At 50.7% G+C, this 12,826-nt stretch overlaps 1 protein-coding gene across 3 annotated transcripts in view; it reads right to left on the bottom strand.

The window, feature by feature from the left end:
• The window catches only part of GALNT14 (polypeptide N-acetylgalactosaminyltransferase 14), a 223,771-nt gene that overhangs the window by 85,013 nt on the left and 125,932 nt on the right, over nucleotides 1-12,826 (bottom strand). For all 3 annotated transcript variants that reach the window (XM_067703338.1, XM_067703335.1, XM_067703336.1), the window contains exon 2: nucleotides 4,995-5,164. In XM_067703338.1, coding sequence (XP_067559439.1) covers nucleotides 4,995-5,164 — 170 coding nt within the window. The remainder of the gene's footprint in view (nucleotides 1-4,994; nucleotides 5,165-12,826) is intronic.

Genomic DNA, 12,826 nt, shown 5'->3' with positions numbered 1-12,826 from the left:
CTCACTTCAGTCATCCCAGGCTCCAGGTAAACCTTGCTGCCTCCCACAAAATACCGTGCACTCCACGGGGTAAAGGACCAAGAGAAAGATGGTGACTCTATCCCATTTCACACAGGGGATCAAGCCCCTGGCCCCTCCGGGGCTTCTTCTATCACGTGACACCCCGCCATGACTTGTTTGTCAGCGTTCCACGCCACCAATGCACTCGCTTTTCAATCAGCACAGTGGGTGGTTGGTGAAAACTTCCGCAGCCTTCCTCCTTTCTCCCCTCCTCACTCCACCTGGGTACCTTTGGATTCCTAAGCCATTCTGCCCAGTGCACGCTCTCTCAGCAGTGCCCGCTCTGATGCTCAGCTAACAGCTCTGTTTCAGGCGTTGCTCAAACGCATCCTATACATCACAATGCAATTACTGTGGTAGGAAAATCTGAAGCAAATTTAATAAGCTCAGACCCCTCTCACATGCTGTTTCTTCACTCTTCTCTTCTCAGTAATGAGAACTCTTTAAGGGAAAAAGGCCTTTTTCCTTTAACAGAGGTTCTTCTCCTGGTCCCTTATCTGAAGCCCATGAGGATGGGAGGATACGGAGAAGGGGGCTTCCTCTAGCTCCTCCTGTCCTATTTACCCATCAGGCAGATAGGAAAAGAGTTATCAGTTGTCTTTCCAGGCTTACTCTCCTTTTCATTTGCTCAACTAACATTTATTGAATTCCTACCACACATCAAAGATTTCTCCCCCCTAGAGGGCAACTGGTGTCATAACTAGTAGAATCTTAGCTGCAAGGCATGATGGGAACATGGACAGGGAGAGGGAAGCCGTGTCCATGGGGTCGGGTCCCACAAAGGAACCAGGAGTCCAGAGTGGGCCAATGGCCACAGTAGGAGCTTCTTGGTAAAGGTGATGCCAATTGCCAAGAGGATGGCAGCATATACACCCTGTGGTTGAAGAAACTGAGAAGAGGAAGGGGCAGAGAAGCCAGAGGTCTCTACAGGGCCTGAGACAGAGCCCCATCACCTGGACAGAGGGACAGGGCTGCAGCCTGCAGGCAGGAAGGCATCTTTATACCAGGGCCTACTTTCTACTCAAACCCTGGGCCTTTCAGCTGGACCAACCCACCCATGGACTTCATCTGACCCACAAAAGGAAGCCGCAGTGCCAGCTGATGCTCTGTGGTTTGCAAATCTGAGCAGGCATCAAAATCACTTGTGGTGCTTGTTGAGACAGATCGCCAGGCTCCACCCCAGAGTGCCTCACTCAGCAGTTCCGGGGGGAAGCTTAGAAACTGCAGTTCTAACAAGTCTCCTGGTCTGGGAAACCACACTTTGAGAACCATCGGTCTAAGCCTTTGCTATCGAAGTGTGATCAATGGACCGTCCATCGGCAGAACCTGGGGGCTTGATAGGAATGCAGACTCTCAGGCCCCACCCCAGACCTGCTGGATCAGTTTGACGAGAACCTCAGGTGATTTAAGTTTGACAAACACGTACCTGGAACGGCGTTTCTCAACCCTGGCTGCTCCCTAGAATCACTTGGGGAACTCGGAAAAGAGACACTTCAGCTGGTTGGAGGCTGGGTATCAGCCTTTCTTAAGTTCCCCAAGTGGTTCTTATGAGATGCCTGGATTGAGAACTGCTGGGACCCCGACTCGTGACCAACACTCCACGCCCATTTCTCCAGCTTTGAACTCACCCTTGAGGCCCTCCTCTGTTCCTCCCTGACCCCCACCTCTCCTGACAACTGAAGTGATCTCCCTAATGCTCCTTCCTGACACTCGGCGTTTGGTTGCCTCTCTTGCCTGAGTATCTTCAGTTTTCTCAGGAGACCCCCCGCCACGACACTTCCCTTCCATTCCTGGCCCTGCAGTGCCAACCTGCCCATATTATTACCGTGCAATAATAACAACAATGAAAATTTTTTTTTACTACTTGCTAAGGAGTATGTAAGTAAATTTACATATAGATTATTTGATCCTTATGAAAAGCGCATTAGATAGGTATCATTGTTATTTTTATCCCTACTTTTCAAAAGAGGAAAGTGTGGACCAGAGAAGCCAGGTAATGATGAGTTTGCTCAGCTACTCAGCAGCACAGACAAGACAGGAAACAGAGTGATCTGATCCCAGACTCTATCATTAACCCCTGGGCTGTACTGCCTTCTGCTTGACTCTGACTTAGGGGGAAGATATGGCCTCATCCTTTTGCTGGGGCTGAGAAGGCATATTTACGTTTCATTCTTGAGAACTCAGGCAACAAGCAGGGCTGGCGTTATGGCAGGTGTTCTCATGGCAGTTTCGCTCCCAGGGAACATTTGGCAACGTCTGGAGACATATTTGGTTGTCACAACTCGGGGAGGTGCTACTGGCGTCTCGTGGGTAGAGGCCAGAGATGCTGCTAAACATCTGAAGTACAGGACAGCCCCCCTTACCTACAGTTACCCAGCCCCAAATGTCAGTCACCACTGAGAACCCCTGGTCAGGTAGACGCAGGTCACCAGCAGCCACAGCTGGTCAGAGCTGGGACAGGCAGGGCCTGAGAATGGGCCCAAGCAGGCAAGCCCCAGGGTTGGAAGCGGATGAAGACAGGATACAGCAGAGAGGCCAGAATCACAGAAGGATGAAGGGACTTAGCTGGTGACTTCAACCTCAAGGACACGGACTCCCTGGGAGGTAAGGGTTGGAAATGGGAGGTCCTGGAGACAGAAAGTTACCACTCAGTGGGGGCCCACTTGAGAGGAGAACATTGGGCTTTGCAGTCTCCGGACCTCCCATCACCACGAGGGTGATACAGGCACAGGGTCAGTCCCGTACCAAACTCAGCCTGCAGATGGCTGATCAGCGGGCGGCTTCTGTCAGGGCTTGCTTAGGGTTTTGTGCACAGTAGGCGGGACCACGTGCCATGGCTGCCTGGTCCCATGTGCTCGCCCTCATTCCCAATGCCCTGTTGTCTCCCCTTCCTGCTCTTTCAGATTAGGATCCATAAATCTGAACTGCTCTGAGTAACACAATCCGAGCTCCCACAGAGCAAGGTCACTGTCCCGAGGCAGACATGTGGCTGATACACTTTTCCTCGTTGTCTTCCAAAGGGTGTCTGCATTCTGTCTAAATCTTCTCTTCCCTTCTTGCTGCAATCCCAGAAGATCACACTTACCTCACGGAAGAAACACACTGGGTCAGGTAGGGAGCCTGGAACTGGACCTGGGGAACTCAGATCCTTGGGGACAGGCTGAGTTCTTCACCCACAACTACCACTATGTCCAGCCCTATAAAATGCTTTCATTTCTGCCTCTCAGATCATAAAACAGGGTGAACGCAGACTTTAGTCCTGGCCAGGTATCCCCGCAAATCTGCCTGCCCAGTGAATTCCCCGACGCCTCCTCCCTGCAGGTGGCAGCATTCAGAGGCAGTTCCGACAGCTGTCACCCAGATACACCAGCCCCTTTCCTGGCGAGGAGGTGTCCCCGTGTCCCTCTACAGGGCCTCAGCATCTGGACGCTGGAGACCCAGTGGAGCTTCTCAGCCTTCTGCCTGCTCTCTCTTCCCTGTTCTCCTATATATACTCTCCGCCCCGCGAAATAAAATAATCTAATATTTAAATAAAATTCTATCATGTCCAAGGACCAGGGTAAGTGCTGGGGAATTTTAATAGGAATAGTACAAGACTCTGACTTGAAGCTTTCAGGCAGGCAGCAGGGAGTGTCCTGGGTAAAGGGACTTCCAGGCCCCACTGCTAAGGAAGCATCTTCTGGGTACCTCGAGGGGAGGGTTGAGTTCACAGACTCTCAGAGTGAGAAGGCATAGATCTCATCCAGTTCAGTCCCCTGGCTTTATTCATGGGGGAAACCAGGACTCCGGCTCCTCTTAGGCGTGATGGTGATTAACCAGGACTGGTCAAACCCCTCCACGGAAATAAACTGTATAAGTCAAAGTTCTGAGTTGTGCAGCCTAGTCGGGAAGACTGAGTCCACCAGCCTTCCCATACCGCCAACTTACATACCACCTGATCGACCAGCCTCGTTTGTCATGAGAATTTTTACTGTCCTGCTTCTAAACCCCAGTGTCCACAATTCAGTACCCAGAGGCCCAAACAGACACAGAAAGCTAAGAAGCTAACAGCAAGCCTACAGTCTCTCATTTGACGTTGCCTTCAAGCCCCTCTACCCCAAGCCTGCCGGTCTGCTACTTTGGGTGCCAAGTCAATTTCCCGCAGCAGACAGGAAACACGCCCTCATGGGTCTTTGGCACAGCTGGGCCTCCCAGCTTGGAGGTGAGGAGGGGAGGCACTGGGTGAGACTGACCTGCTTCCTCAGGCCTCCCCAGGAAGCAAAGGGCTGGCTGACTCTAGGAAGGCTTGAGAGGCGAAGCGCCTTCGCAAAGCCTCATTTTGCTGGGAAACAAAGCTTTCCACATTGCCCCAGGCCTGATCTCTGCAACCCATCTGAAGGGGGCCTGACCAAGGGGATAGCAGGACAGAGGCTGTGTGAAAGGGCTGCTCCGAAGCAGACAGCGGAGGCCCCTCTGGCTTCTCTTCTCACGTGCCAAGAGGTCAGGCTGTAGGACCTCTGACGGCCTGACATTTTGGCACGTGAGAAGAGAAGCCAGGGGGACCTCCGAGCGACAGAAGAGACCACCAGCCTGACTGCCCAGAGGCCTGCCCTCCCCCAGTGTGAAAGCCAGGCCAGGCCATGGGAATCTGCCAGGGGAGAAAGGTTCTGGCTGTAGGGTGTTGAGTGTTCCATGACTTCCTGGCGGGTATGCCTAGGGTGAGCCCGGGTGAGGGCGGCAGGGTGCAGGTGGAGGCCTCCTCCCTCTCCACGGGGTGCTTTGGGACGGCTCACGGCAGCAAGAAGCACAGACGGGGCAAACTGCAACATCACAGAGCCCCTCGTGTCTACCTGGCAACAAACGGTTTCCCTGGCCCGATTCCTGGCACTGGGCGCTGCACAAAGCTGGCCTGCTGTGGACCTGACATGACTGTGGGGAGGGGTCGGGAAAAGTACCTGAAAAGGCGAGTGTCTGGGACCACCCGGCTGCTGGCAATCCGCTCGCTCTCCCGCTGGTTGAAAGCATACAGCTTATAGGGGTCATCACCGACGCGCCACTTCTTGGCATTCAGATACCGCCGCTCATCAAACTGGTCCCATAGGTCATCCCAGTCAGCATCCGGAATCTGTGTGACATGAACAGGAAGTCTGTGAGGACGGCTCCCGGTCCTCTCAGCCCCCCTCTGGCTGTCAGTGCCCAGCCGCCAAGACCAGGCTTGTGCTGGTGAGGTTTAGCTCAAAGATAGGGGCAGAGGTAGGACGTTAATAAAACCATGAGCAATAATAATAACAACAGAATGACGATGACAATGACAGCTACCATTTAACGAGTGCTGTGCTCACATACCAGGCACTGTGCTAGGACCTATATACTCTCATTATCTCGTGTAGTTCTCAGAGCAGTTTTAGGAGATGGATGTCGTTCGTATTCCCACTGCACGGACAAGGAAGCAGGCTCTATAGCCCAGGTAGCTCGCTCCAGATCTCACAATTAGGACGCTGCAGGGCTGGGACTTGGATTCTAGAATACTAACCCCAGGGGCCACTTCTCCAGGGTAATTTGAGACACTTGGTGAGAAGTGCTGGCACAGTGGCTGGCGCATAGCAGGTGGTACACAGTGACTGTCATTCCTTCCTCTGCCACAGGAAGGCGGCGATGAGAAGTAAGCAATCCATCTATAATGGTGCGCTACCCACCAGACGGATGCCTGTGTGTCCCTTTCTTCCTCCAACCCAGGAATCTGGGCTTATTTTGAAGGAGCATCCACGGGGAGCAAGTAATAACCCTCACCACAAGAGAAGACAGTACTTTAGAATGTGTAAGGCGGTTTCTGCATTCACGATACCGTTTCACCCTCCACAAGACCCTCTGCAGAGTAGGGAAGACAAGCCTTCAGAAAGGTTACTGGCTTGCCTGAGGTCGCCCGGGTGGCTGGTGGCAGAGCCCAAAGCAGAGCTCTGTCTCCTGGACCCTCCAGTGCAGAGGAGGTGAGGGGATTCACACAGGGAGGCGACGGCTCCTGCCCAGAGCCCAGGCTGCCGCCTCTGCTCTGCCCACCCCAGCTCTGCAGCCAACAGAGACTCCACACAGCCAGCAGGAGGTATGGGCTTCAGGGCCTCAGCACAGTGGATGCTTCCCTTGATAGCCACTGCCTAGTGGGTACTAGTGCTGACCCCGCTAGGGGAGAGCTGGTCTGTATCAACGAAGCTCAGACCTTTCAGGTGCATCAAAGTCAAAAGAGTCCTGTGCCAGGAAGAACCTATTGACCAGGCTCCGACCTGGACCACGAGGGCTGGAGCCCTGGGGCTGGCATCGAGGGTGAGATGTTCATTCATGTGTTACTGACCCTCCTCGCTGTGCAAGTATCTGAAGCTGCCCGGGTACCGCCCATCCCATCATTGACCAGGATGCTCTTCTGCACTCAGGGCATCTAAGCAGGAAGGCCCAGGGCAGGTGCTGCTGACAGCAGTGCAAGCGCTCGGCCCACATTTGGCAGGTAAGGGGGGCCGCTCGCCCACATACACATTCATCTCAGGCACCACTGCATCTTATCTGATAATTGATCTCTCCCTTTCGCTCGCTCTCTCTGTTATCTCCTTTTGAAACAGCATTCTCCTGCTAATAGCACAAAATGAAGCACTGGAAACCAGTGATTTTTATCCAATAATTGATTTTATTAATGTCCTGTGATACTGCTGCTACATGGGGGTATTTGTGTGGGGGTGGTATGAAACCCCCAGCCTGGGCTGTGTCATGTCACAGCCTGAAAGATGTCACCTGTGCTTGGAACATGACCTCAGGGCCACCCTGACATCCCATTCTTGCGGGAAGGGCCACAGCGCCCTGAACCATCTCCAACTGGCTCATGCCCCACTGAATTCACTGCAAATCTCAAAATAAGTTGTGAGCCCCTACAGTGCTGTGTGCTGGGGAGGGGAGATGCGGAGTTGGAAGGCCCCTGCCCTCCAGCGGGCGCAACATTGTAGAGACACCTGCATGAAGACACCTGTAACAGAGGAGCGAGGGACATGGGAACGGCTTCCCAGAAGCAGCAGCAAATGAGTTAGGACTTGAAGGATGAGCAGGGGTTTTGCTTTGCTTAAGGGGATATGGGGAAGGGAAGTACGTGTGCAGTGAAAATCCAGATAAAAGGCAGAATGGCTCAGGGGAGGAGCATCTTTTCAGGGAATGGCTAGGTCAGAATGGGGAGGTCAGAGTGTGGACTGCAAAGAGAGCAAGAGTGAAAGAAAATTCCAGAATGTGGCTGGTCCCGTATGAAGCAGGTCAGGGGAGAGTATCTCTGGCTGCATGTGCAGGATGGAGTAGAGGGGAGAAAGCTCCTCAAGGAGACCATTTGGGAGGCAACCTCAGCACTTTAACCCGGTGGGAAGGGAAGCCTGATGGGGCCCAGGTGTAAAGTTCCATCCATCAGCTGGAGAAGCAGGTGGTGGGACAGGCACCGTGGGGAGGCACAGGGGCTGGAGTGAGGGCTCTCGACCAACCTCTAAGTCTCATCCCAATCCCTACTTTCTATTAATACCAGACCAGGCTCAGGGCCAAGGGGCTACAAGTTTGGGTGGTTTGCTCAGCCTGGTAATCGCCACCCTAAGGGCAGCTAAGCATCCCTGGCATCTTTGGAGATGGTGCCGTGAGCACTCAGCTGGCTTCCAGAAAGCCTAGAGCCAGAGCAGCAGCCAGGCCGGCAAGAGAAACTGTCTGAGCAGTCCGTCAAGGGCATCCTTGGAGGGGACCATGCCCTCAGGCGGTCACGGGTGCGGAGCTGGTTCCCACTTTGCTGCACTGGATCCACTGGGGGGATCTCCCTGTACTGGGAGCTTGGTGTTTCTATAATGATGTCTGGATGTATTAAATAATGGTGAGACTGTGTTTAAGACAACACTACCATTTGAATAGCAACCTCTATTTTATGAAGCAGGTATTGCAGGTACCTGCTACCTTGCAGGTACTGTCACAGAATCCTCACACAACCCCCATTTGGACAGGGAGGGGTCGACTTAGAGAGGTAAGGTGGCTTGCCCATGCACGACGGCTAGTAAGTGAAGGGACCCCCGACTGAATCTCCCTAGGGCCTCCCAGCACCATGGTCTGTTCTGTTTATCATGGACAGAACAAGGGGCGTCCTCTCTGCCGAGGATGAATGGGCAGAGAAAGACCCCCCTGGAGGAGTGGAGTGGGGGACATGCCCGCAGGAAGGGCCAGACACTCCTGCCCTGCTTGCCCCCAGAAGAGAGTTGACCGCGGTCCTCCCAGAATTTCTAAAGGGGCAGCGACTTTGCCAGATACTTCCAGTCCTGATTTGGAGCTGGTTTCCAAGCTCTTCAATTTCGCAAGTCCCCACATCTGGCCTCTAAGGGCCCAGGGCATGTACGCTGTACCCATGCATCGGATTCCTCGCTTCCTGGCTCATGTGAACATCGAGAGAGTTTCTGAACAGGCGCTTTCACCTTCGCAAGCCTTCCTAGCACAGGAGGTGAAATGCTTTTCCACAACAAGAACACACGCCAAGGAGCCCCCCCAAGGGCCCACCCCAGAGCTGCGCCCACTGCCACGTGGCCCCCCAAGCTGTTACCACTTGACTTTCTGACCGGAATTTATTCAATCTCGAGTGTGTGTGTTTCAAAAGAGGAGTATGAGGCCACAAACAAAAACGAAGACCATCTTTTAAGTAGAAACTATCTGATTAAGCCAGCCAACCCCCTGGCCAAGACCAGTGCTTAAATAACTTGGCACTAAAAATGAAAGCTCGAAAGCACCTCTGTTAAGTTGCTTCACTTCTTTCCTCTCACCACACTTCCATGAGAAATCATGAATCCCCTTCCCTCCATCCTCCCCTGGCCTGTTTTCTCTCACTCTGGTTTCAAGCTGTTCAAGCTGATTATTTGGCTCAAGAAACATGGGTGTAGCCTTCCCTTCTGTTAGGTTTTGAAGATGCCTCTATTTTCCACTAATGCTTTTGTCTCCCTCCCTTCTTTCCCCAGCTTGGTATTACTAGTTTTCTCTTATTGATCTAAGTCTCTTCTTTTTCACTTTCAAATGAGAAAATCTCTAGCCCTTGCTAAGGCTTCCATCTTACTCTGAACTGCACCTGATCCTTAAGAGAATGTCTCAGACTCACCCTATAATAAACAGCTAACACCTTGGGGGGCTCTTATCATGTGTCCTAAATATTTACATTTAATTCTCACTATAATAGATATCAGTAGTACCATTCCCATCTTATAACTGGGGAAACGGAGGCACAGAGAGATTGAGTGACTTGCCCAATGTCACACAGGTAGTGTCAGAGCCAGGATTGGAGCCCAGGCAGCCTAGCTCCAGCTCCCATGCGCTCAACCATTAGGTGCCTCAACCTTAGTACATCCTCACTGCCATTTTCTTGGGTTACCTTCGAAGATTATCTATGTGTTTCCCACCATTTTTTGAGGTCCAGTTCTTTCTTTGCTTAGAGATCTTCCTCCACACAAGGATGTCTGTACCCCCTCTCACCATCCTCCCGCCCGTCCTTCACTCCCCATTCTGGGCAGTCATTCTCCTCTCAGCAGTGGGCTTCATCCTGCCAGCCTAGGGCAAGAAAGGGGGAACTCTGCAGGCAGATTCCTGCAGGAAGATGAGAATGTGAGAGACTAACACACACAGAAGGTCATAATTGAAAAAAATGATATAACTGATACTTTAAAGATGATATAATTCATCTATCCACCCAATGTTTTAAACTCTAATGTAACATTCCACCGGTGGGCATCCCACAAGTCAGGGACAGAACGGTCCCAAGAAGTCCACTCCAAGCTTCAAAGGACTGTAACTTCTAGAAGTTTTCTTCTAATTTTGAACCAGAATTTGTCTCCTGGTAGTATCTCCCTTTGGGGCCTGGTTTTATCCCCAGGGATATTTAATGCAAATCTGACCTTTCTTTTTCATACCCTTTAGATATTTAATGGCAACTATGTGTTCCCCGGGTCTTCCAACCCCCCATTATATAAGACTTGCAACTCAGAAAAAATGACACAGAGAAGTGCAAAAGATCTACCAAAGGATCAAGAGAACAGGAGTAAGTGAAGTTGGGTGGGGTTCATCAAGGAATTCAAACACCCTGGAAACCCTTCCGTATGTGCAGAACGAGAAGGGAGACATTGCTCATAATACAATCTAACTTCTATATGCAGGCTTCCTAGACGGAAGCTGCTTTGTTGTGCCTTTGATAAGGTCCACCACCTACTGGGCACACAAAACTACCCATCCCAGCTCCCCTGTCAGAACCTCAGAGGGAAGTAGTGAGGGGGGGGTAACCCAAATGATGTCTAACCCTTACAATCCCAATATACAACAGAAAATTGTATCCCCAATCTCCAAGTGAGGAAACTGAGGCACGGGCAGGATTAATTATTTGCCCAAGTTCACACAACTGAGAAGTGTGCCTCAAGGCCTGTAGACCCAGTTTCTATGCTAGCTGTGCAGCCTGGCGTCCACATCTCCACGCATCCAGGCTGCTTCCAGGACCGCAGCCTGTGGCTTCCCAGCACCACCCCGAGTGCCCCTGCCTTCTACCCGCTGGAACCGTCTGCTTATAGCACCACGGCAGACCAGGTACTCGCCAGGACCTTCATGCTGAACTACAGCTAGATTCTGCATAAATAACAACAAATGTGGTGGGTTTTTTTGGAAGGTATATTTTGTTTTGTTTTATTTTATTATTTCTATTTTTGGGCCACGCCCCACGGCATGCGGGATCTTAATTCCCGGACCAGGGATCAAACCTGTGCCCCCTGCATTGGAAGTACAGAGTCTTAACCACTGGACCACCAGGGAAGTGGCACAAATGTGTTTTTTAATGCATTACTGGGCTTTCTAGAACGAAAATCTTCACCACAAGAGGAGAGGTGAGGCCAGGGAAAATACAGGGCCTAAAGCCAGAGCTGGGATAGTTGAATGGTAAGTAAAGATGCGAGGCTGCCCCGAGGGCAAAGGTCATTGAGAAAGTAAAGCCAGGCTCCTAAAAGGTGGGGTAACTGAACCTGAGTCTTCCATAATTAAGGTCGAGGAGTGGGACTAAATGGTCCCAGATCAGCTGTAACCTGGCTCCCAGCAGAGACAAATATAAATACTATCTGGAGGAAAGCATCTCTAAGGTAGGCTCCCAGGATTCCCATGTAGCTCACCAAAAGACGGAATCACAATAAAAAATGACCAGACACAGAGGGAACAAGTCCACTATAAGGGAGAGGGAGTGGAAACTATAAACAACGTACTCTGATCCTCCAAGTAATCCAGACACAGAAATTACAGATACAATATAAAGCATGTGTAGGTTGAAATGTGGAATAAAAAATTAGGAAAGAACAAAAGTTCTTTGTACAAGAACCAAACAGAATTTTTAGAAACAAAAAAGTATAATAACGATTGAAAGACAAACAGAAACGTTTACAGTCTTCAAAGCATTTTCACTGGAATATCTCATTTGTGTTAACCCCATGCAGGTGGCAGGCCAGTTAGGTGGTTCCCATTTTGCAGATTGGAAAACTGAGGCTTAAGAAAGCATAAGAGCTTGCTGGAGACGACTGAGACTCTAACCCAGGACTTCTGACCTCAAAACCAGTGTTCTTTCCCCATCACCAGATGTTTCACTCATCCACGGGGCCACTGTGTTCACCCTGCTAGGCAGTCACAAAAACGCAGGAGGATCTGCCCACCTCTGTACCGTTCTAATGTGCATCCATCTGGGAAGTGACCTTGTTTTTCCAAGGGCCAGTCAAGAGAGGACAGCAGAATCCCTCATCACACCAGTACAGCTATGTAAGTCCTACCTGGTAGGAATGGTCTGGGAGAGGAGTGACTGCCGGTAACACACTCCCCACAGTCTGCAGGACCAACTCAAACAAAGAAGGAGGGGCAAGCCAGCCCTTCACTCACCCATCTGGGCTCATGACAAAGGAAAGAGCCGCAAACTCCTTCTCCCTCATCCAGGGACAGCACATCAATTATGGATGATTAGATAAGATCTCCATTTCAATCTTTCCACCATGTATTATCACCTCTTCCTCTCACTGGAATTCTGTCTGGGGAGTTATTTAACTGATGTGCAGAAATCTAAATTTAATTTATTATGATCTAACTCACTTTAGAAGCCAAATTACCCTGCACTGGAGAAGGATCAAGTCAATATCCCACTTGGCTTTCTATTTATCTTCTGCACGGTTTTCTCTTCTTCTCTTTAGGATTCATTTTATCTCGGGTGCTGGTAATAAATTTAAATTTTCCTCAGAATTAGGCAATTGCTCCTTCAATGTTGTAGTTTAATGGCTAGTATTAATTATATGAAAGTCACTTTTAAAGAATTTGATAGATGGAATGGGCATATAATAGAGGAGGAAAGGGCTATTTCTCAGGCCAAATGAGGTAGCAGATAACTCATCAAGGATAAGTTTACTTTTCTATTCCACCTCCTTCTGTCTTTCTTCCCCACGTTTCTTCTCACCCCCACTCCCTCAAGAGCCAGGTGCCTAGATACTGGGTCTGCTGTGGCTTCTCTGAGCCACTGGGGGGTCTTGACAGTCTGGATACCACAATGACTCTACTGCTGGCTTTAGTCTCATTTGGTCTCGGACAAGAGACACCACCACCTAGTCCTCTCCTCCCCGTCATTGCCCAATACACACACTGACCACCTATTTTCCAATTGCACATCACATGCAAATACAGCTTTGGGGGATGCTTCGAGCTTTCTGGAAGAAGAAAAGTTCTGATAATTATTATAATTGCCTGAAAACTC

This window comes from Pseudorca crassidens, chromosome 14, assembly GCF_039906515.1.
Source record: "Pseudorca crassidens isolate mPseCra1 chromosome 14, mPseCra1.hap1, whole genome shotgun sequence".
Taxonomy (NCBI): domain Eukaryota; kingdom Metazoa; phylum Chordata; class Mammalia; order Artiodactyla; family Delphinidae; genus Pseudorca; species Pseudorca crassidens.
The sequence above is the reverse complement of the archived record's forward strand: the minus strand, read 5'-3'. Positions and strand labels throughout refer to the sequence as shown.